This window comes from Apostichopus japonicus, chromosome 2, assembly GCF_037975245.1.
Source record: "Apostichopus japonicus isolate 1M-3 chromosome 2, ASM3797524v1, whole genome shotgun sequence".
Lineage (NCBI taxonomy): Eukaryota > Metazoa > Echinodermata > Holothuroidea > Aspidochirotida > Stichopodidae > Apostichopus > Apostichopus japonicus.
The window spans coordinates 27427742-27455045 of record NC_092562.1 but is presented as its reverse complement, the minus strand read 5'-3'; the positions used below and the strand labels follow the sequence as shown (position 1 = coordinate 27455045).

The window sequence follows — 27304 nt, the reverse complement described above, 5'->3', positions numbered from 1 at the left end:
AATAAATCTCTGGGTACAAATTTTTAGTAATACTTTTTAAGAAAAAGTCACCCAGGAAAGAACCTGGGCACGAAAACCAAACTACCAAACGACTGATCCGCTCTCAGCCCCAGTCCCCTTCCATCGGGACTGTGACTGTGTGATCATCGTCAGGTGTGTATCACCATTCCCTAAGGGAACAGATACTACACATGATCTTAGCCAAAAGGCCGAGAAGCGATTTTTAGTAATTGTGAATGCGAACCTTAATAATAGATTAATTTCAAAAATTGACACGGTGGTGACACTCTGGTACATATAATAAGCAATAAAACAATACAACATGTGACGTAAAATCTCTTTAACTATTTCATTAACAACAACAACATTATCCCACAAACATATGCAAATATGTCGTAGACATTAACCTCACTGATAATACCGTTTTACTAAACCCATAACTTTCTTAATTAGACTATAAAACACATCAATAAGCACTTAACCATCCTAAATTACATCCCAATTGACTATAAATATTCATGACATGGCTGGCTATGTAGCTAAGTGCACCGCTTACTACGGATGAGTATAAAAACCATTCACGTTACACTACTATCCTAATACACACTATTTTCTTAACAGCTTCGTTTTAAACAATTAATATTTGAATGGTTATGAGTATTATCTTACAGGATATGGGTAATAATAAGTTTTATTTTCACAGGCTTTTTAAGTCGGGAGGGGGGGGGTAAGGTTGCGGAGGGGGGGGGCAGCAATACCATCCATAACTTTGCACCGGTGGTCATTGAGGTCAGTTTACAGGAGTGGTTCATTTCCAATGTTTCCAATTAAAGTTGAGATCAAGTTTCATTACAATGTAGGTAAACCGACTTCCATGCACAAATTTAATATGATATGGCTATCTATTTTTAATATCAATATTTCTATGCTCAATGACACATGATATAGACAGATCTATAACTTCAGAAAATAAAGGATATAAACAGACCCTTGTTTGACGTAGTGATGATTAACTGAAATATTTCGAGATTTGAGGGTTTGGCCCTTGTTCAGAAGGCTGTCAGTGGGTATTAGATTAGCTGATCATTTCTGAATATATTCAAGAGGAGCTTTGCTTAAGAATCAATATGTTATACAATATCATGTGTCTCAGATTATGTGGACGGTCCACATAATCCGCTCATATACTTACGATTATATATTCCAATTGAGGTTACGTGTGTTACTAAAAAAAAAAAAAAACGTTAATACTACTATCCAGATACATTCTATAGACCAAAAGAAAATATTTAGGTTGTGATCTTTCTTAACCAGCTGCTTTTATGACAATTTTTATAAACGGTCAAAAGTATTATCATACTAATATTAAGGGTAATGGATTGGGGTTATTCTTTTGGGGTTTCCTATAATAATCCAAACCCATGTAACGAGGATTGTTGATGCCAGCTTACAAATGTGTTTTTTTTTTTGCCAATGTTCCCAAATAACGATTTGTTGAGAATAAATTAACCTAAAGGAAAACCGTATGACATGCCAAAAAATACATATTTGATAACGTTATCTGTTTTTAATATTAATCTTGATATGCTCAATGATACATGATTTAAACAGATCTACGAGTTCAGTATTTAAAGGTAATAAAACAGACCCATATTTGACGGGTTGATTCCTTACTGAATCTGTCGATATTTGGTGCAGGGTCCTTCCTTTGAACACAGTTCTTTTGAATTAATATAGTTGATAAATTTTAAGCCCTAAGTTTGGTTTATAATCAATAAACAATACAATAAAATGTGTATAAGATTATGTGGACGGTCCACATAATCCGCTCGTACACTTATGATTATATATTCCAATTGAGATTACGTGTGTTACAGAAAAAAAAGACGTTAATACTACTATATGAATATATTCAATACATTCAGTACACATGATTTAATTAGATCTACGAGTTCGGTAAATACAGGATATAAAACAGACCCATATTTGACGGGTTGATTCCTTACTGAATCTGTAGATATTTGGTGCTGGGTCCTTCCTTTGAACACAGTTGTTTTGAATTAATGTAGTTGATAAATTTTAAACCCTAATTTTGGTTTATAATCAATAAAAAATACAATGAAATGTGTATAAGATTATGTGGACGGTCCACATAATCCGCTCGTACACTTACGATTATATATTCCAATTGAGATTACGTGTGCTAAAGAAAAAAAGACGTTAATACTTCTATATGAATATATTAAATACCTTCAATACACATGATTTAAACAGATCTACGAGTTCGGTACATACTGGATATCAAACAGACCCATATTTGACGGGGTGATTCCTACCTGAAACATATCAAGATATGAGGGTGTGTAGCCCTTATTCAGAAGACCGTTATTGTGAATTAATGTAGTTGATTAATTTTTAATATTTTAATTACGGTTTTAGTTGTAATCAATTAACAATACAACATCATACGTATAATATAATGTGGACGATCCACATAAACCGATTATACAATTACGATTATATATTTCATTTAGGATAACGTGGATTATTAAACAAAGACCTCAATGCTACTATTGCATTCTGGGGGCTCTTTAGCACAGCAGAGAATACTGTCAGATGTTCCTTTACGGAAATGTCGTGGTTAGGTTCTGTTTTTACCTGCATGGTTAACCGTAGTAACTAGAGACCAGGCCATATTACAGTAACAAGAAAATAATAAATCTCTGGGTACAAATATTTAGTAAATGTGAATGCGAACTTATATAATAGATTAATTTCAAAAATTGACACGGTGGTGACACTCTGGTACATATAATAAGCAATAAAACAATACAACATGTGACGTAAAATCTCTTTAACTATTTCATTAACAACAACAACATTATCCCCCAAACATATGCAAATATGTCGTAGACATTAACCTCACTGATAATACCGTTTTACTAAACCCATAACTCTCTTAATTAGACTATAAAACACATCAATAAGCATTTAACCATCCTAAATTACATCCCACTTGACTATAAATATTCATGACATGGCTGGCTATGTAGCTAAGTGCACCGCTTACTACGGATGAGTATAAAAACCATTCACGTTACACTACTATCCTAATACACACTATTTTCTTAACAGCTTCGTTTTAAACAATTAATATTTGAATGGTTATGAGTATTATCTTACAGGATAAGGGTAATAGTAAGTTTTATTTTCAAAGGCTTCTTAAGTCGGGGGGTAAGGGTGCGGAGGGGGGGGGCAGCAATACCATCCATAACTTTGCACCGGTGGTCATTGAGGTCAGTTTACAGGAGTGGTTCATTTCCAATGTTTCCAATTAAAGTTGAGATCAAGTTTCATTACAATGTAGGTAAACCGACTTCCATGCACAAATTTAATATGATATGGCTATCTATTTTTAATATCAATATTTCTATGCTCAATGACACATGATATAGACAGATCTATAACTTCGGAAAATAAAGGATATAAACAGACCCTTGTTTGACGTAGTGATGATTAACTGAAATATTTCGAGATTTGAGGGTTTGGCCCTTGTTCAGAAGGCTGTCAGTGGGTATTAGATTAGCTGATCATTTCTGAATATATTCAAGAGGAGCTTTGCTTAAGAATCAATATGTTATACAATATCATGTGTCTCAGATTATGTGGACGGTCCACATAATCCGCTCATATACTTACGATTATATATTCCAATTGAGATTACGTGTGTTACTAAAAAAAAAAAAAACGTTAATACTACTATCCAGATACATTCTATAGACCAAAAGAAAATATTTAGGTTGTGATCTTTCTTAACCAGCTGCTTTTATGACAATTTTTATAAACGGTCAACAGTATTATCATACTAATATTAAGGGTAATGGATTGGGGTTATTCTTTTGGGGTTTCCTATAATAATCCCAACCCATGTAAAGAGGATTGTTGATGCCAGCTTACAAATGTGTTTTTTTTTTTTCCAATGATCCCAAATAACGATTTGTTGAGAATAAATTAACCTAAAGGAAAACCGTATGACATGCCAAAAAATACATATTTGATAACGTTATCTGTTTTTAATATTAATCTTGATATGCTCAATGATACATGATTTAAACAGATCTACGAGTTCAGTAATTAAAGGTAATAAAACAGACCCATATTTGACGGGTTGATTCCTTCCTGAATCTGTCGATATTTGGTGCGGGGTCTTTCATAAGAACGGTTATTTTGAATTAATAGAGTTGATCAATTTTCAACCCTAATTTTGGTTTATAATCAATAAACAATACAATGAAATGTGTATAAGATTATGTGGACGGTCCACATAATCCGCTCGTACACTTATGATTATATATTCCAATTGAGATTACGTGTGTTACAGAAAAAAAGACGTTAATACTTCTATATGAATATATTCAATACATTCAATACACATGATTCAAACAGATCTACGAGTTCGGTAAATACAGGATATAAAACAGACCCATATTTGACGGGTTGATTCCTTACTGAATCTATCGATATTTGGTGCGGGGTCATTCCTTTGAACACAGTTGTTTTGAATTAATGTAGTTGATAAAATTTAAACCCTAATTTTGGTTTATAATCAATAAACAATACAATGAAATGTGTATAAGATTATGTGGACGGTCCACATAATCCGCTCGTACACTTACGATTATATATTCCAGTTGAGATTACGTGTGCTACAGAAAAAAGACATTAATACTTCTATATGAATATATTAAATACCTTCAATACACATGATTTAATTAGATCTACGAGTTCGGTAAATACAGGATATAAAACAGACCCATATTTGACGGGTTGATTCCTTACTGAATCTGTAGATATTTGGTGCTGGGTCCTTCCTTTGAACACAGTTGTTTGAATTAATGTAGTTGATAAATTTTAAACCCTAATTTTGGTTTATAATCAATAAACAATACTATGAAATGTATATAAGATTATGTGGACGGTCCACATAATCCGCTCGTACACTTACGATTATATATTCCAATTGAGATTACGTGTGCTACAGAAAAAAGACATTAATACTTCTATATGAATATATTAAATACCTTCAATACACATGATTTAAACAGATCTACGAGTTCGGTAAATACTGGATATAATACAGACCCATATTTGACGGGGTGATTCCTACCTGAAACATATCAAGATATGAGGGTGTGTAGCCCTTATTCAGAAGACCGTTATTGTGAATTAATGTAGTTGATTAATTTTTAATATTTTCAATTACGGTTTTAGTTATAATCAATTAACAATACAACATCATACGTAAAATATAATGTGGACGATCCACATAAACCGATTATACAATTACGATTATATATTTCAATTAGGATGACGTGGATTATTAAACAAAGACCTCAATGCTACTATTGCATTCTGGGGGCTCTTTAGCACAGCAGAGAATACTGTCAGATGTTCCTTTACGGAAATGTCGTGGTTATATTCCGTTTTTACCTGCATGGTTAACCGTAGTAACTAGAGACCAGGCCATATTACAGTAACAAGAAAATAATAAATCTCTGGGTATAAATATTTAGTAAATGTGAATGCGAACTTATATAATAGATTAATTTCAAAAATTTGACGCGGTGGTGACACTCTGGTACATATAATAAGCAATAAAACAATACAACATGTGACGTAAAATCTCTTTAACTATTTCATTAACAACAACAACATTATTCCCCCAAACATATGCAAATATGTCGTAGACATTAAACTCACTGATAATACCGTTTTACTAAACCCATAACTCTCTTAATTAGACTATAAAACACATCAATAAGCATTTAACCATCCTAAATTACATCCCAATTGACTATAAATATTCATGACATGGCTGGCTATGTAGCTAAGTGCACCGCTTACTACGGATGAGTATAAAAACCATTCACGTTACACTACTATCCTAATACACACTATTTTCTTAACAGCTTCGTTTTAAACAATTAATATTTGAATGGTTATGAGTATTATCTTACAGGATAAGGGTAATAGTAAGTTTTATTTTCAAAGGCTTTTTAAGTCGGGGGGGGGGGGGGTAAGGGTGCGGGGGGGGGGGGCAGCAATACCATCCATAACTTTGCACCGGTGGTCATTGAGGTCAGTTTACAGGAGTGGTTCATTTCCAATGTTTCCAATTAAAGTTGAGATCAAGTTTCATTGCAATGTAGGTAAACCGACTTCCATGCACAAATTTAATATGATATGGCTATCTATTTTTAATATCAATATTTCTATGCTCAATGACACATGATATAGACAGATCTATAACTTCGGAAAATAAAGGATATAAACAGACCCTTGTTTGACGTAGTGATGATTAACTGAAATATTTCGAGATTTGAGGGTTTGGCCCTTGTTCAGAAGGCTGTCAGTGGGTATTAGATTAGCTGATCATTTCTGAATATATTCAAGAGGAGCTTTGCTTAAGAATCAATATGTTATACAATATCATGTGTCTCAGATTATGTGGACGGTCCACATAATCCGCTCATATACATACGATTATATATTCCAATTGAGGTTACGTGTGTTACTAAAAAAAAAAACGTTAATACTACTATCCAGATACATTCTATAGACCAAAAGAAAATATTTAGGTTGTGATCTTTCTTAACCAGCTGCTTTTATGACAATTTTTATAAACGGTCAACAGTATTATCATACTAATATTAAGGGTAATGGATTGGGGTTATTCTTTTGGGGTTTCCTATAATAATCCCAACCCATGTAACGAGGATTGTTGATGCCAGCTTACAAATGTTTTTTTTTTGCCAATGTTCCCAAATAACGATTTGTTGAGAATAAATTAACCTAAAGGAAAACCGTATGACATGCCAAAAAATACATATTTGATAACGTTATCTGTTTTTAATATTAATCTTGATATGCTCAATGATACATGATTTAAACAGATCTACGAGTTCAGTAATTAAAGGATATAAAACAGACCCATATTTGACGGGTTGATTTCTTCCTGAATCTGTCGATATTTGGTGCGGGGTCTTTCCTTAGAACACAGTTATTTTGAATTAATAGAGTTGATCAATTTTCAACCAATAGAGTTGGTTAATTTTGGTTTATCATCAATAAACAATACAATGAAATGTGTTTTAGATTATTTGGACGGTCCACAGAATCCGCTAATACACTCGCGATTATATATTTCAGTTTGTACGTGTTACAAAAAAAAAGAAGACGTTAATACGATGTGATTTCTTTCAATGCATTCATTACACATGTTCTAATAAAAAATAAAGGATATAAACAGACCCTTGTTTAACGGAGTGAAACATTTATATATCTATTTTTAATTTGAATTTGTCTACGCTCAATGACACATGATATAGACAGATCTACAACTTCGGAAAATAAAGGATATAAACAGACCCTTGTTTGACGGAGTGATGATTTCATGAAATCAGGGACGTAGCTAAATCCTGATGATTAGGAGGGGGGTGGGGGTGTAGGCTGAAATTCCAACTGGATAGGTTTTGGAGCCAGAAAATTTCGGCTGCTGTTTGTCCCCCCCCCCCCCCCCGCTCTACTCGCCAACATTCACATATTGAATACCACTGGCCCTCACTTCACAAACTTCTTTATCACTCTGGTTAAGCAAAGCAGGTAAGCAACTGAGTAAAGTTATCTGTTTGAAGGCTTATAGACTAATGACTGCAAAAGCTATGTTAATGTAACAAAAGGAACACTTTTTATTTTCAACAAATTATATTCGACGACAAAGTGAGTTACCCAAAATACAGAGCTTTTATTGGCACGCTTAATATTTTTTCTTTGAGGGGGGGTGGGGATATTTATCACTCACATGAAATGTTTTAATTGTTCACTTCATTCCAACTGAGCATTCGGAATGAAGTGAACAATTAAACATTTTGCAGAAAAATGTTGAGTTGACGAGATACGATAAGTTGGCAATTAAACATTTTTCAGAAAATGTTTCAATTGCTCAGATGGAATGAAGTGAACGATCGGAAATTTTGCAGAAAAATGTCAAACTGACGAGATAATGATAAGTTGTCAATTAAACATTTTTCAGAAAATGGTTCAATTGATCTGTTAAAGCAACTGAGCAATCCAACATTTTCTGATTTTGATAACATTTTATCTTGTTACTGAAAAATGTCAAATTATGGGGCAAAGTTTTTGTTATGTTGACGGCACTTTTAAAGCTTCCGTAGATTAGCATTGAGCGTTTTTTGTATACATAGGGACAATGTATATCCTGAACTTACATGAAGCTAGCGAACAGGGAGTATTCAAAATCGTACGAAGTTTTGTATGGTGGAGTATAAAGATCGCGTGATACAATTTCTCAATGTGACAAGGAAAACGTGGTAAAAATGACTGATTGAAGGTCAATGTTGACCGAAAATTTTAGGTCACTCACAAATTACAAGAATATGTGAAAATGAGAGTGCGACAGTCGGAAAAATGTCGCACTCAAATTTCCAACTATCGTCAGTTTTACCAAGATTGGGGGGGGGTTATCTATTTTTAATTTGAATCTATTTATGCTCAATGATGCATGAATTAAACAGATCTACCAGTTCGGTAAATAAAGGATATTAACAGACCTATAGTTGACCGGTTTAAGTCTTCCTGTAAAATATCGAGATTTTATGGGTGGGGCGTCCCTCCCAGATTCTTCTTGTTGTGAATTATAGTAGTTGATAATTTTTTAATATTTTCAATTACGGGTTTGGTTATCTGGAAATGGTATTTATAGTAAGCAGTATACTTTTCTGTATCGTACATATATTGCGATGGGTACTTGTCTACATTTAACGTGCGATTCATCGCTATACGTGCATGATATAGCCTAAGCCTTTGGTATACTTTCTTCTAATATCACTTGACGGCTTATTCAAAGAAATCGGCAGTGCAAAAAAACGGACTGTTTAAATTTTATCTCTGACTAATCTATGAACAAGAAAATAGACCATGGGAATCGCACAAGAGAACATTTAAAACGGGGGCGGGGGTTGTAGGAGGTTGGAAAAGGTTTTGCCCAAATTTAAGCAGAAATTACTGAAAAGGTGTCAATCCCCTCCCCGATAAAGTGTTACTTCATTCTTTATTTTTGATGCGAATAATCTATCTCTAAATCTATCTCTGACTAATGTATGAACAAGGAAATGGACAATGGGAATCGTCAGAGAGAACATTTAAAGCGGGGGTAGGAAGGGGGGGGGGGGTTGTAGGAGGTTGGAAAAGGATTTGCCCAAATTTAAGCAGAAATTACTGAAAAGGTATCAATCCCCTACCCCATAAAGTGTTACTTCATTCTTTATTTTTGATGCGAATAATGAAGATTAAGTGTGCCTTTTATATAACTATATGAAGGTACAAACATAAACTTTTAGAAAAAAACACCAAGTAAACATTGATTTTCATGTTGACATCATTTGAATTTCAAGACATCTTTTATATGTACTCAAAATTCGAATTATTGTTAATTGTTTGTTTATTTATATAGGCCTTTATGTTTAGATGGGGCAACAAAAAAAGAAGTTTAAGGTATGCTGTACATAGAATGTCTGAAAACAATTTGGAGAGTCCAGACCTCCAGGAATTAGTACTTTTTTAAAATCTTTACGAAACTTTCCTAACGATAGGATTTAAGGGGCCAATGCAGCAGACCTGCCACGAACACGTTAATGCACATGCATATTTGGTTGGTTGCAAACTTTCAGGCAAATTTTGAAGAAATAAATACTAAAAAAAGGTGTAACAAAAAATATACAAACACTGATCACTGTATTTATCATCAACATTTAGGAAAACATGCATGCATTCCATTTCTGTCATTTTGCAAGCTTATTATTGATCAAGGACTGTCAAAATAAAAAAAATTGTACATCATAAATTTCAAGATTGAACATATGCAGTACATATACTTATATGCAGCTGTGCAATGTCGTTTGTGTTGGTTGTTAGCGATACTGCTGTCATGGTGGTTGAATAATTATCCTCTTCGACATTGTCGCGTGTTATGTTTGCTACTCGCTGTACGCCTTTTGAGACAGCGTAGAGCATGAAGCAGAAAACAATGCGAAATTTACAGAACCTTTAGAAAAGACATATTTTACATGGAATTTTTTATTCCTGTCGAAAGCAGCGCCATTTGACTTCCTCCCTAGCATGATAAATTTCTGACACCTTCAAATAGTTTCAGTTAGGCTTATTGAATAATTCAACATCAATATCAATATATTCGAAGCGAATTGCTTAGCAAAGATGGTAATATAAAAGGAGTTGTATCAAAGGTATACGACACATAAAAAGCAAAGTTTGTGCCTTCAAATTCTTATTGAGCAAAGCAAAAGAAAACCAAGAAAAAGATCATACACAACAAATATCATCAGGTTGCTTTAAGTTGGTTTATCTCTTCCAAATAGTTTACAAAGGTTAATTAAAATGAAAGAAGTACAGTGTTACACATGAACACAGGATATTGGTCTTGTTTTAATTAACATTTAATAAAAAAAGGACTACCATCTCAAAATATCAAAATCTTAACTGATATGAACACCAAAACATTTAATAAAAAAAAGCACTACATCTCAAAATATAGACTGATATGAACATTAAAACATAAAAAAAAGTACTACATCTCAAAATATCAACTGATATGAACAACAACAAAGAATGGGCAAGACTACACCAATGGTGTTGTCATCTACAGCAAAATATATAATGAAAACCTGCACTCAATTTAATCCCCCTGCCTGTCCCCAAAGCCCCTCCCTGCTCACCTCATTACCCAATATTTAATAGTCTTACTAACACAGTTATAGCAATCAAACTTTCAGCTTTGCATTCATTCAAATGTATGATGTTGACTAAGCTCTGCCCACTAGTTTAATAATATGCATAATCCTACTGACATACAATTTGTTCAATAGTTCCTGTGCACCACATAATACATGCTGTAGGAAAAGGACCATATACATTAGGCAAAAATATAACTACTGTATGTCATATGACGATCTTTCAATATGTTATCATCGGACATTAATCACTCATTAATATGAATGACATATATATCCAAAAATGACAGGGGATAAAGGTTATGGTCCAATTGAAATATTTGTACCACAATGAGAGACATATGTCTATATAAAAAATATCAATTTTAAATTTTGGAACAAAACAACTTCATTTGCACCATCTTCCATAGTTTACCAATACCTCAGTTTATTAGTAATGCTATAGATTGAGAAATAATAAGCAGTTCTCCCCAATCCCTTCACCTTTAATTCATTAATTTATTCAGTCCTGAGAGACCTGCAATAGGTTATCGATATGCCACCATCTGCATCTCCACTCTTCCAACATGAAGAGTCTCTTCCAATATCATCTGTATCAGTTTGTACAATAATGGGTCAAATATCTTTTCCAACAGATACATTGTCCTGATTCCCAATAAATTAATTGGGGGATTTTTTTTGGTTAGGACGGGATGAGCTATGAGTTTATATTGGACGGGGTAGATCTAATATGTGTGAGGTGAACTTAGTTTCCATAAAGTAAATTTATCTTTGATGAAGAAAATTTCTTTTTGAAGAGTACAGTAAGTTTTGATGTGATTTAGTAAATTTATATTTGATGGAGTAAATTTATTTTTGATATCCAAGTAATTCTTTTTATGAAGAAATTTTCTTTTCTATGGAGAAAATTTCTGTAATGTGTAATGTAATGTAATTTACTTTTTGTTCTTGTTTTTGTGGTAATGGCCGTCCATAGCCACTCTCATCCAGCTCAAATAAATGACTTTGTAACTGTTCCAAGTAGTTATTTTTGCCCATATATGGTGGCTAAGTCATATGGATGATTTTCAGCTACACATGCCCACAATGCCTCATGCTTCTTTAAACCAGTCAAACAGCTTCCGTGGAGCAAAATAAATTTCCATCTTTTTGGGAATGGCTTCCACCAGGGAGCTGCTTCCATTATTGAGCTCCAAGCAACAGATGACCAGCTCAATGTATTCAGTTGGAAGGTCTTTATTGCTGTTCAGTTCATTGTGTCCTGTACATAGATGGAGGATCAAAAGAAACAAAAGCAATGTATTTACACAACAAGTTTGGTATAGTAGATATAGTTATTACCTAAATTAATGCTCCTGAAACAGCAATCAAGTTTTATGATGAATGAATTAGCAGTTCAGAACAGTTTTTATCAAAATAGAAATAAAAATTATCATTGGGAGAGAAGGCTATTGGTTTGAACCCCAATTGTCATTGCGTCTTCACATTTCAGTAAAGAAATAATCCAGATATGGAGCATATTGTTTGATATTAAGTCATGTACAGGTACTTAAAAGTTAGGAATTTAAGCCAAGTCAGTATTAAGTGATATACTCCTATCAAAAGCAGATCTTACCTTTTTGTCTGGTAAGACTATTTACTGGGACACTATAGTGGCCATAGTAGCTATAGTGGCCAGCATGTGTTTTATGCAGATCTTACTTTTTGTCTGGAAAGACTATTTACTGGGACACTATAGTGGCCATAGTGGCTATAGTGGCCAGCATGTGCTTGCAAAAATGCAAAAAGCAAAAAGAGGGACACTGTAATGGTTAACATTGAAAATTGGGGTGTCTACAAAGACCTAAGACCTGCAAAAAAGGTGACATCCCTATGTTCCGACGTCTCTATGTTCCGAAGTCTCTATGTTCAGAGGAATACGTTCCGATAATTTTTTTGGACTAATTTTTTTTACCAACATTTCTTCGTACCCAATTTTTCGGACCCAATTTTTTTGGGGGACTTAATTTTTTGGGACTCAATTTTTTTGGGGTACTCATGTTTTTTGGGACCAACATTTTTTCTGACGTGACTTGTTAGGACCCACCAATTTTGTTTTCACAAAAAAAAAGGGCCCAAAGTTTGTTATGACCCAAATAGTGCTTGTCCGAAAAAAAATTTGGTCATGAAAAATTTTAGAGTGAAAAAAAATGTTGGGTCATAAAAATATTTTGGTCCAAGAACATTTTGATCCGAAAAAACTTGGTCCGAAAACATGTTGGTCAAGAATTTTGGTCAAAAAAAATTGTCGGAACATAGAGATGTTGCAACATAGAGACGTCAGAACATAGAGATGTAACCCCTGCAGAGCTAAGACCCTATCATCTGCAAAACTAGGACCCTTTTACAAACTAAGACCCCACCTACTGCAATGGCTAGGACTATATTGCTACAAGTCCTCCTCATCTCAAAGTTCAACGAACGTGTCATAATGATCAGCCCAATGCAAGCTGTGTGAGAGTTTGACCAATACAGTTATTAACCCTGAAATTAATCTTTTCAAAGTGGTCTATGTATGGGGATGGCGAGACACTTTACCTCACAATAAATTAAGCTGTTTTGTCAATGGCTAGGCTAAAATTTAAATAAGATTTAAGATAAACAGGTCAGTACAATTTGGTATAGATTTCAGAAGTGATGACAATAATGACACAATGTCCTTGTGATGATACATACAGTAATGGGATCATAGGGTTCACTGAGGGGAAGCAATGGAAACTAATAACTCTCAGATAATTCTTACATGAAATGAAGGGAGACTTGATCACAAGCTTGTGTAGCAATAAATAACTAAGTGGTGTTAGAGGTTGGAATATTTAACAGTGAAATACTGATGGTGTAAATTGTAAAATATATCCCTGAAATGCAGGCTACGGAAGGTCTTTGTTATGGGAATTAAGTAACAAAGAGACAATATGCAACACATGCAAAGACTGGACCATACAACGAAAGGTAGTTTTCATGTCGATTGAACTGACAGACAGTTTTCCAATCTTGAAACTCAAAGTTTTTTCGTTCTTGATTGAACCATATTTGAAGTCAGATAGCAGTGCATAGTGTGTGAATGGGGAGGGGAGAGTGGGAGGAGGAGGGGCGTTTTCCTTGTTTTAATGGTTATTAATTACATATCATGTATGTATTAAGTAAAGCTATTATCGTTCATTTGAGCTGGGCAATGATTACAAATGATTTATTACAAAAACTAATAAGGATTTTCAGTAATGAAAACCACGTTCACCACTGTGCTGCATGGTGGGCATGTGCACGTATAGAACCCACTTTGATTTGAGGAGAGGGGGGGGAGGGGGTTTAAAGATTTGCCCGAAAATTTAACCAATAGAAAGAGCAAACTGGTGACGTTGCAAATTTGTATGCAATCGGACCTCTGCTGCATGATATAACCATTGACTTTCATGAAAATATAGAGAGATCAGTTACTCACCAACAGCAGCCTACTGTATATATAGTGTGCTGTTCTAGCTATTCTGCGGGATGCCCTTCTAACCCGACAAGTGGGATGGTTCTCCCACCACACCTGCCTGATCAGATTTGGTATGATAAAGCTTTCTGCTCTGCCAAAGCAAAACTGTTCATTACACTTTCCAAAAAATATCGATACAGGGGTGATGTTTTGTTTATTTTTAAAATGTCCTCCTTTGTGACATTACAAATATATTATGATGTGGTTAAATGCAACAAATTCTTAAAAATTAAACCCTATTAGAAAGATCTGCTGTATGAGCACCATGCCGTAGCTACAAGTTTCATACAATCTAGCTGCTGTCATTGTGAACTGTAGTCTGACTGAAAAGTAGCCTGCACTGCTGAAAGCTTTTCTTCTTGTTATGTGTAAACCAAATTCAGTAGCATGTGTCCTTGCTGTGAGCTTACACTCTAAACTGTAGATTGTGTATACATTTTGAAAAAGGATAGAATTTGTTCAGTATGACAGATACAAGCAGGTAATTTTCAGTGTTAGTTAGTTTAGTGTAGGCATGCTAACTTTAAGTGCAAAACAGCAGGTATTTCAATTTGACACAATTTCTTTTAGCATTTATTTTGTAACATGCCTAAGAATTGACTCTTGTGCAATTTGCTTGAACCAATTTAAAGTTTTCATAAAGTATATACTTTGAATCCAACATATAGTGACCAATAAAGTAACTGATAGGGACCGCTCATATTTTCCCTCCAATTTATATGAATTATGCCTGACACACCTACAGAATGTACATACCACATTGAATACTGCACCAGTTCTTGGATACAAGAAGGAGGGGGGGGGGTGGTTGTATTTACTTGACTTTCACACTTTTTCCAAGTCAACATACAATACCAACAAAATTGCAATTGAGTCTAAGCTCTATGATCATATTTGGAACAGCGCTACTGTATATCAAGCATTGTATTTATTTATTATTATATAAGTTGAATGACTGGAGTCTGCAAGACAGGACACTGACAAAATATATCCTAGAGACTAGTGTGAAACAAATTTGACCAATGAACCTAACTGTTTCAAACAAAACTTATCCAAAATCAAAGTTGGTATAAATGAAAACCGCGAGATAATACTTCAATTCTAATTTTGTGCCTGTTCAACACTTTTGAGGTAAACAGTACTGCAAGACCATTCAAAACTTTTTCAGCAAAGGAGCAACCTTTCCTCTGCTATTAGTATTATATTTCCATGTGTACTGTGAATCTGTGACTGTGAAACAAGCCAGAAGCCTCCAAAATGTTAGCAGCTTTCAGTTCATTGAACAATAAACAAGAGACAGACAGAACAGTGGGCACACTGTCCTTTTTGTTACACCTATGACCTTGATGAGGGCTCTTATCAGGGAGTTGTTAATGGAACAACTCACTGGTATTATCAAGCTGTGCAATGCATACCTGAGAGATATCAATGGCATCTCACTGCATGTATACTCCACTGTTGAATCAGGGAGTTGTTGTTCCATAACAACTCCCTGGTTGAATGTACATGCGCTACATTTGTACACAGGTATTGTATGTACAGTACAGCTACCTGCAGTGTAGGGATGAACTATATACTGTATAAACAGTTTCAAGTCTGGGCTACTTTTATATACACAAACAATAGGCTCAATAGCAATTGTTACCTTGTTGCTAGCATAGTGGTCAAGAACAGAACACAATGTACAGAAAAAATATAATTACTAGACAAAAAGTAATTTGAATGGGAATATTAAAAAAACCCAATGAAGTATGATTTACCTAAGTTTAATACATTTGTCTATTTGGTTCCTGGGAAACGCATTCCCAAAAGTGTGATAGAATTATTGGAAAACGACATCTACATGCTACCAAATAGCCGTTACAGGCCATGAGACCGAAGGGCAGCAAGACTGAAGGTCTACATGATTATCACATACCAGGACTACAACATGAAATCAGTACCCAACACACTATACTATATACTGTACTGTATGTACTGTATTTACTGTACTGTATATACTCAGAATAGGCCTTATGTAACTGGTCTGCTAGTTTTTTCTGTGAAATATGAAGTGAATATTGGAAAATTTTAATTCAAAGACTTGCTTTCAATACAAAACACATGTATATTTAAGCCCAGACATAGACATTAACTTGAGTTGTCACTTGAAATTATCACATACCCAGGACTACAACATGAAATCGGTACCCAACACACTATACTATATACTGTATATACTGTACTGTATGTACTGTACTGTATATACTAAGAATAGGCCTAATGTAAGGTCTGCTGGTTTTTTCTGTGAAAAATGAAGTGAAAATTGGAAATTTTAATTCAAAGACTTTGCTTTCAATACAAAACACATGTATATTTAAGCTCAGACAAAGACATTAACTTGAGTTGTCACTTGAAATTATCACATACCATGACTTCAAAATGAAATCAGTACCCAACACACTATACTATATACTGTATATACTGTACTGTATGTACTGTACTGTATATACTAAGAATAGGCCTAATGTAAGGTCAGCTAGTTTTTTCTGTGAAAAATGAAGTGAAAATTGGAAAATTTTAATTCAAAGACTTGCTTTCAATACAAAACACATGTATATTTAAACTCAGACAAAGACATTAACTTGAGTTGTCACTTGAAATTATCACATACCATGACTTCAAAATGAAATCAGTACCCAACACACTATACTATATACTGTATATACTGTACTGTATGTACTGTACTGTATATACTAAGAATAGGCCTTATGTAAGGTGTGCTATTTTTTCGTGTGAAATATGAAATAAAAAATTGGAAACTTTTAATTCAAAGACTTGCTTTCAATACAAAACATTAACTTGAGTTGTCACTTCAAATTAACACATACCATGACTTCAAAATGAAATCAGTACCCAACACACCATACTATATACTGTATATATTGTACTGTATGTACTGTACTGTATATACTAAGAATAGGCCTAATGTAAGGTGTGCTATTTTTTCGTGTGAAATATGAAGTGAAAATTGGAAAATTTTAATTCAAAGACTTGCTTTCAATACAAAACATTAACTTGAGTTGTCACTTGAAATTAACACATACCATGACTTCAAAATGAAATCAGTACCCAACACACTATACTATATACTGTATACACTGTACTGTATGTACTGTACTGTAGAATAGGCCTAATGTAAGGTCTGCTAGTTTTTTCTGTGAAATATGAAGTGAAAATTGGAAAATTTTAATTCAAAGACTTGCATTCAATACAAAACACATGTATATTTAAGCCCAGACATAGACATTAACTTGAGTTGTCACTTCAAATTAAAGCAGCATTTTGAGTCCTCGACTATGATTTTTTTCAACCTCACTGACTCCACTATGCCATAACGACATACATAACTAGCTTATCTATTTATATTTTACTCCAAATGGTGGCATAAAAGTCGAAAAAATTGCAACTTTCAACTTTGTTGTTCTCCAAGATATTTTCCGTTGGGAACCCAATAAACCTCGCCCATAATATGAATATTTAAACCTACGAACGTCATTGACAGATACGTATTATAACACCACGCTTGATTTGTGTACAGTCTATATGGCAGTTGTTCCAACGCAAAGTCTTGAATCTATTTTTAGCAACGGCTCGTAACTAAACCTGCATCTCTGATTGGTTGAATTCAAACTAGTGGGTTTGGGAACTGAATGCGATTAATTTTGTATGTGGAATACTCGCCAATTAACATTTTTGGCAGGGAAAAACTTGGCTAATATCTTAATTTGCTGTTTTGTGATTTGATGTATGTAAAAAACTCGATGGACATGTCAAAAAAGTAGAAAACGGCGACCAAACGCAAAATGCTCATGAATAAACATACTATTCACTGATTGGTGGAATTCAAACTAGTGGATTTGGAGATATGAAAACTTTGTCGAGGACACTTTTACTCGTTATCGATATAAATCGTTAATTACTCGCTAATTAACGCTCTTGGCAGGGTGAAACTTGGATGCTTTCTTAGTTTGCTGTTTTATGATTGATACATGTAAAAAAATCGATGCACATGTTAAAAAGGTGGAAAAAAGCGACCCAACGCAAAATGCTGCTTTCTCACATACCATGACTTCAAAATGAAATCAGTACCCAACACACTATACTATATACTGTATATACTGTACTGTATGTACTGTACTGTATATACTAAGAATAGGCCTTATGTAAGGTCTGCTAGTTTTTTTCTGTGAAATATGAAGTGAAAATTTGAAAATTTTAATTCAAAGACTTGCTTTCAATACAAAACACATGTATATTTAAGCCCAGACATAGACATTAACTTGAGTTGTCACTTCAAATTAACACATACCATGACTTCAAAATGAAATCAGTACCCAACGCACTATACTATATACTGTATATACTGTACTGTATGTACTGTACTGTACTGTATATACTAAGAATAGGCCTTATGTAAGGTGTGCTATTTTTTCGTGTGAAATATGAAATAAAATATTGGAAAATTTTAATTCAAAGACTTGCTTTCAATACAAAACACATGTATATTTAAGCCCAGACATAAACATTAACTTGAGTTGTCACTTCAAATTAACACATACCATGACTTCAAAATGAAATCAGTACCCAACACACTATACTATATACTGTATATACTGTACTGTATGTACTGTACTGTATATACTAAGAATATGCCTAATGTAAGATCAGCTAGTTTTTTTCTGTGAAATATGAAGTGAAAATTGGAAAATTGGAATTCAAAGACTTGCTTTCAATACAAAACACATGTATATTTAAGCTCAGACAAAGACATTAACTTGAGTTGTCACTTGAAATTATCACATACCATGACTTCAAAATGAAATCAGTACCCAACACACTATACTATATACTGTATATACTGTACTGTATGTACTGTACTGTACTGTACTGTATATACTAAGAATAGGCCTTATGTAAGGTCTGCTAGTTTTTTTCTGTGAAATATGAAGTGAAAATTGGAAAATTTGAATTCAAAGACTTGCTTTCAATACAAAACACATGTATATTTAAGCCCAGACATAGACATTAACTTGAGTTGTCACTTGAAATTAACACATACCATGACTTCAAAATGAAATCAGTACCCAACACACTATACTATATACTGTATATACTGTACTGTATGTACTGTACTGTATATACTAAGAATAGGCCTTATGTAAGATCTGCTATTTTTTTGTGTAAAATATGAAGTAAAAATTGGGAAATTTGAATTCAAAGACTTGCTTTCAATACAAAACACATGTATATTCAAGCTCAGACATAGACATTAACTTGAGTTGTCAATTGAAATTATCACATACCCAGGACTACAACATGAAATTGGTACCCAACACACATACTGTACTGTATGTAGTGTACTGTATACTGTATGTACGGTTACATCTCTATGTTCTGACGTCTCTGTTCCGACATCTCTATGTTCCGACTTCTCTATGTTCCGACAATTTTCGGGCTCAATTTTCATTGGTCCAAAATTATTTTAGACCAAATTTTTTTATGACCATATTTTTTTTGAACCAACTTTTTTCGGACCAAAATTTTTTTTGACCAAACTGATTTTGATCCCAAAAAATTTGAGTACAAACAATAAAATTTCGGGTCACAAGCAATTTTCGGTCACAAGCACTTTTTGGGTCATAACAAACTTTGGGCCCTTTTTTTTTTGGAGCATCCAAAAAGATTGCGTCTCCCCCCAAAAATTGGGTCCGTAAAAACTTTGGTCAAAAAAAATTATAAAGTCCAAACAAATTGTCGGAACAAAGAGACGTCGGAACAAAGAGACGTCGGAACAAAGAGACGTCGGAACATAGAGACGTCGGAACATAGGGATGTCACCGTATGTACTGTACTGTACAACATGAAATCAGTATCCAACACACTATATTGTACTGTATATGTTCTGTATGAACTGTATGTACAGTACCTGTACTGTATATACTAAGAATAATGTCAGGTCTGCTAGTTTTTTGTGTGAAATATAAAGTAAAAGTTGGGAAATTTTAATTCAAAGACTTGCTTTCAATACAAAACACATATATGCAAGCTCAGACATAGACATTAACTTGAGTTGTCACTTCAAACTATCATATACCAGGACTACAACATAAAATAGTACCCAACACACTGTACTGTTCACTAAGAATAATTTTAGGTGTGCTAGTTTTTTGTCTGAAATATGATTTCCAAGTTGCAAAATTTTAATTCAAAGACTTGCTTTCAATACAAAACACATATTCAAGCTCAGACATAGGCATTAACTTGAGTTGTCACTTCAAATTATCACATACCATGACTTCAAAATGAAATCAGTACCCAACACACTATACTATATACTGTATATACTGTACTGTATGTACTGTACTGTATATACTAAGAATAGGCCTTATGTAAGGTGTGCTATTTTTTCGTGTGAAATATTAAATAAAATATTGGAAAATTTTAATTCAAAGACTTGCTTTCAATACAAAACACATGTATATTTAAGCCCAGACATAAACATTAACTTGAGTTGTCACTTCAAATTAACACATACCATGACTTCAAAATGAAATCAGTACCCAACACACTATACTATATACTGTATATACTGTACTGTATGTACTGTACTGTATATACTAAGAATAGGCCTAATGTAAGGTCAGCTAGTTTTTTTCTGTGAAATATGAAGTGAAAATTGGAAAATTGGAATTCAAAGACTTGCTTTCAATACAAAACACATGTATATTTAAGCTCAGACAAAGACATTAACTTGAGTTGTCACTTGAAATTATCACATACCATGACTTCAAAATGAAATCAGTACCCAACACACTATACTATATATACTGTACTGTATGTACTGTACTGTATATACTAAGAATAGGCCTTATGTAAGGTCTGCTAGTTTTTTTGTGTGAAATATGAAGTGAAAATTTGAAAATTTTAATTCAAAGACTTGCTTTCAATACAAAAGACATGTATATTTAAGCCCAGACATAGACATTAACTTGAGTTGTCACTTGAAATTAACACATACCATGACTTCAAAATGAAATCAGTACCCAACACACTATACTATATACTGTATATACTGTACTGTATGTACTGTACTGTATATACTAAGAATAGGCCTTATGTCAGGTGTGCTATTTTTTCGTGTGAAATATGAAATAAAATATTGGAAAATTTTAATTCTAAGACTTGCTTTCAATACAAAACACATGTATATTTAAGCCCAGACATAGACATTAACTTGAGTTGTCACTTCAAATTAACACATACCATGACTTCAAAATGAAATCAGTACCCAACACACTATACTATATACTGTATATACTGTACTGTATGTACTGTACTGTATATACTAAGAATAGGCCTAATGTAAGGTCAGCTAGTTTTTTTCTGTGAAATATGAAGTGAAAATTGGAAAATTGGAATTCAAAGACTTGCTTTCAATACAAAACACATGTATATTTAAGCTCAGACAAAGACATTAACTTGAGTTGTCACTTGAAATTATCACATACCATGACTTCAAAATGAAATCAGTACCCAACACACTATACTATATACTGTATATACTGTACTGTATGTACTGTACTGTACTGTATATACTAAGAATAGGCCTTATGTAAGGTGTGCTATTTTTTCGTGTGAAATATGAAGTGAAAATTTAAAAATTTGAATTCAAAGACTTGCTTTCAATACAAAAGACATGTATATTTAAGCCCAGACATAGACATTAACTTGAGTTGTCACTTGAAATTAACACATACCATGACTTCAAAATGAAATCAGTACCCAACACACTATACTATATACTGTATATACTGTACTGTATGTACTGTACTGTATATACTAAGAATAGGCCTTATGTAAGATCTGCTATTTTTTTGTGTAAAATATGAAGTAAAAATTGGGAAATTTGAATTCAAAGACTTGCTTTCAATACAAAACACATGTATATTCAAGCTCAGACATAGACATTAACTTGAGTTGTCACTTGAAATTATCACATACCCAGGACTACAACATGAAATTGGTACCCAACACACATACTGTACTGTATGTAGTGTACTGTATACTGTATGTACGGTTACATCTCTATGTTCTGACGTCTCTGTTCCGACATCTCTATGTTCCGACTTCTCTATGTTCCGACAATTTTCGGGCTCAATTTTCATTGGTCCAAAATTATTTTAGACCAAATTTTTTTATGACCATATTTTTTTTGAACCAACTTTTTTCGGACCAAAATTTTTTTTGACCAAACTGATTTTGGTCCCAAAAAATTTGAGTACAAACAATTAAATTTCGGGTCACAAGCAATTTTCGGTCACAAGCACTTTTTGGGTCATAACAAACTTTGGGCCCTTTTTTTTTTGGAGCATCCAAAAAGATTGAGTCTCCCCCCAAAAATTGGGTCCGTAAAAACTTTGGTCAAAAAAAATTATAAAGTCCAAACAAATTGTCGGAACAAAGAGACGTCGGAACAAAGAGACGTCGGAACAAAGAGACGTCGGAACATAGAGACGTCGGAACATAGGGATGTCACCGTATGTACTGTACTGTACAACATGAAATCAGTACCCAACACACTATATTGTACTGTATATGTTCTGTATGAACTGTATGTACCTGTACTGTATATACTAAGAATAATGTCAGGTCTGCTAGTTTTTTGTGTGAAATATAAAGTAAAAGTTGGGAAATTTTAATTCAAAGACTTGCTTTCAATACAAAACACATATATGCAAGCTCAGACATAGACATTAACTTGAGTTGTCACTTCAAACTATCATATACCAGGACTACAACATAAAATAGTACCCAACACACTGTACTGTTCACTAAGAATAATTTTAGGTGTGCTAGTTTTTTGTCTGAAATATGATTTCCAAGTTGCAAAATTTTAATTCAAAGACTTGCTTTCAATACAAAACATATATTCAAGCTCAGACATAGGCATTAACTTGAGTTGCCACTTCAAATTATCACACACCAGGACCACAACATGAAATCAGTTCCCGTATACCAAGAATAATGTAAGGTGTGCTTGGTTTTTGTCTAAAATATGAAGTCAAATTTGGAAATTTTTAATTCAAAGACTAGTTTTCAATATTAAACACATATTTGAGCTTAGACATAATTAGTTGATAACCCATATTGATTTTTGTGCTCATATAATGAATATTAATGAGGTCACAGGGTCAAATGTGAAAATAGTCAAAATTGTAATACCTAGACAATCATAAATCACAGTTTCATCAAATGTGAGTTTGTGATTGGTAGGTAGCCTACACACAGTGATGTGTGTAACAATGAAAAGTTGTGAATTCATGATGTGGGGCTTGCATTGTTTAGGTTACAAGTTTGTATGACCAATAACTTCACATGGCAATTATTGATCTTGCTTCATGATCATTATATACTCGGAGTGTTCCGTGTTAATCAAATCAACATGAAATGTTTTCATTCTGGTTAGCCCATATTGGTATGAGGTAAAGTCGTGGGTGCTTTGCAGTACCTTTACACCAGCCTTTCTCTTTTTGAACTTGCAACCTCAAAATAATGCTAGCAATGCATTTTTATATTCTTCTACAGCTCTTGTACCTATCCTGGTCTTCCAAAAGCCATCTCTTCTAAAATGAGTTAGACATATATCAATTTGCCTAGTATGAGCTTATGGACCATTGATACACTTGTTAAGATATGGATATTGAACACTGGATTATAGCCTAGATTAAACTAACACTGACACACACATAGACATCTTTTGACCGCTACCTCAGTCATGTACTACCAGTCACTTTTGAGTACCCCACCATGGGCGTCCCTTTGTGTGACTTAAGTTCAAACCCTCAGTCCCCAAAATATAGAATCACCTTCTTTATTATATTATAATATTTAATAATTGATTGATATTAATCTGCAATACAGAATGAATAGGTTATATTGTCCACAATATCCAAACCTGTGCACAATGAAGAAGGTACATTAAGAAATGTGGAGTTACTACGCCATATCTGACTGCACTAGAAAATCGATCATATTTAGGAAAATGTACAGGTTCTATATTCTACACAATCCAAACATGTGTGTACTTTAGCAACAGTTGCAGTGGGTATTTTTGAGACAAAAACCTCAGATTAATTGTGCTTTAACCTATATCATGTTCTGTAGTTCCTGGTAATAACTGAATGTAAGAACTGGATTCAGTTTCTAAAAGTACAAAATAGAGTGCACAGTAAGCATTGTCCACACAATCTGAAACTGTATAAGAGTACAATATTAGGAGCTCAAGTAAATACTAACATGGATTGATTGTGCTTGAACGTAAGGTCAATTATTCATTTGGACAAATATTGTCTTCAAAGACTGAAGGTGGAGTCACAGTGTTTACATTTTTTTGTTCATGCCTATTTTGATTAGACCAGTTACAAGGTAAAGTACACATTAAGCATTGTCCACACAATCTGAAACTGTACAAGAGTACAATGTTAGGAGTACAAGTGACTACAAACATGGCTTGATTGTGCTTGCACCTAAGTTCAATTGATTCACTTACAAAACTATTGTCCCCAGAGACTGGAAAATGAGATATTAATGGTTAAGGTTAAGGTTGATTCAGATCGGGTAACTTACAAAACGACAATCGTAACTGAAGCAGTCATTAATCTTCTAATCTGTTTGTTACACAATTAACTTCAAGTCATTGCCCTCAGTTAACCTACCAGTGATATTAATGTCCATCTTTAGGAAAAGGAATGGTTGGAACACTTCAAGAGCCCTTTCCATTGCCTGTTGAAAAAGCATATATAAAGTCATTAACTACATTGCCTTGATACAGCTGGTTAATGGAAAATAGAATCACTTGCTTTATTATATTATATTATTTAATAATTGATATTCATCTGCAATATAGAATGAATAGGTTATATTGTCCACAATATCCAAACATGTGTACAATGAAGAAGGTACAGAAGAAATGTGGAGTTACTATATGCCAGGTTTGATTCCACTAGAAAATCAATCATATTTAGGAAAATGTACAGGTTCTATATTCTACACAATCCAAACATGTGTGCACTTTAGCAACAGTTGCAGTGGGTATTGTTGAGACAAAAACCTAAGATTAATTGTGCTTAACCTATATCACGATCTGCAGGTCCTGGCAATAGCTGAATGTAAGAACTGGATTACTTTCTAAAAGTGCAAAATAGAGTGCACAGTTAGCATTGTCCACACAATCTGAAACTGTATAAGAGTACAATGTTAGGAGTACAAGTGACTACATACATGGCTTGATTGTGCTTGAACTTAAGTTCAATTGATTCATTTGGACAAATATTGTCTGCAAAGACTGAAAGAGGAGTCACAGTATTTATATTTTTATGTTCATGCCTATTTTGTTTAGGTCAGTTACAAGGTAAAATACACATTAAGCATTATCCACACAATCTGAAACTGTACAAGAGTACAATGTTAGGAGTACAAGTGACTACATACATGGCTTGATTGTGCTTGAACCTAAGTTCAATTGATTCACTTACAAGACTATTGTAAGCATTGTCCACACAATCTGAAATTGTATAAGAGTACAATATTAGGAGCTCAAGTAACATGGATTGATTGTGCTTGAACTTAAGTTCAATTGATTCATTTGGACAAATATTGTCTGCAAAGACTGAAAGAGGAGTCACAGTATTTAATTTTTTTCGATCATGCCTATTTTGATTAGACCAGTTACAAGGTAAAATACACATTAAGCATTGTCCACACAATCTGAAACTGTACAAGAGTACAATGTTAGGAGTACAAGTGACTACATACATGGCTTGATTGTGCTTGAACCTAAGTTCAATTGATTCATTTGAACAAATATTGTCTGCAAAGACTGAAAGAGGAGTCACAGTATTTATATTTTTATGTTCATGCCTATTTTGTTTAGGCCAGTTACAAGGTAAAATACACATTAAGCATTGTCCACACAATCTGAAACTGTACAAGAGCACAATGTTAGGAGTACAAGTGACTACATACATGGCTTGATTGTGCTTGAACCTAAGTTCAATTGATTCATTTGGACAAATATTGTCTGCAAAGACTGAAAGAGGAGTCACAGTATTTATATTTTTATGTTCATGCCTATTTTGTTTAGGCCAGTTACAAGGTAAAATACACATTAAGCATTGTCCACACAATCTGAAACTGTACAAGAGTACAATGTTAGGAGTACAAGTGACTGCATACATGGCTTGATTGTGCTTGAACCTAAGTTCAATTGATTCATTTGGACAAATATTGTCTGCAAAGACTGAAAGAGGAGTCACAGTATTTATATTTTTATGTTCATGCCTATTTTGTTTAGGCCAGTTACAAGGTAAAATACACATTAAGCATTGTCCACACAATCTGAAACTGTACAAGAGTACAATGTTAGGAGTACAAGTGACTACATACATGGCTTGATTGTGCTTGAACCTAAGTTCAATTGATTCATTTGGACAAATATTGTCTGCAAAGACTGAAAGAGGAGTCACAGTATTTATATTTTTATGTTCATGCCTATTTTGTTTAGGCCAGTTACAAGGTAAAATACACATTAAGCATTGTCCACACAATCTGAAACTGTACAAGAGTACAATGATAGGAGTACAAGTGACTTCATACATGGCTTGATTGTGCTTGAACCTAAGTTCAATTGATTCATTTGGACAAATATTGTCTGCAAAGACTGAAAGAGGAGTCACAGTATTTATATTTTTATGTTCATGCCTATTTTGTTTAGGCCAGTTACAAGGTAAAATACACATTAAGCATTGTCCACACAATCTGAAACTGTACAAGAGTACAAGTGACTACATACATGGCTTGATTGTGCTTGAACCTAAGTTCAATTGATTCACTTACAAGACTATTGGCCCCAGAGACT

General features: G+C 33.7%; 1 protein-coding gene and 1 pseudogene across 9 annotated transcripts in view; both read right to left on the bottom strand.

Moving 5' to 3' along the window:
• Window positions 1–221, bottom strand: LOC139957747 (U2 spliceosomal RNA; annotated as a pseudogene).
• Window positions 222–9796: 9575 nt separating this feature from the next.
• The window catches only part of LOC139984811 (uncharacterized), a 34231-nt gene continuing 16723 nt past the window's right edge, over window positions 9797–27304 (bottom strand). For 5 of the 9 annotated variants that reach the window (XM_071998890.1, XM_071998900.1, XM_071998918.1 and 2 more), the window contains one exon: window positions 9797–12087. In XM_071998890.1, coding sequence (XP_071854991.1) covers window positions 11918–12087 — 170 coding nt within the window. In that variant the 3' untranslated portion in view covers window positions 9797–11917. Of the gene's footprint in view, window positions 12088–25103; window positions 25171–27304 lie in introns of all 9 variants that reach the window. The other 4 variants (XM_071998940.1, XR_011799211.1, XM_071998961.1 and 1 more) reach the window with 4 other exon arrangements.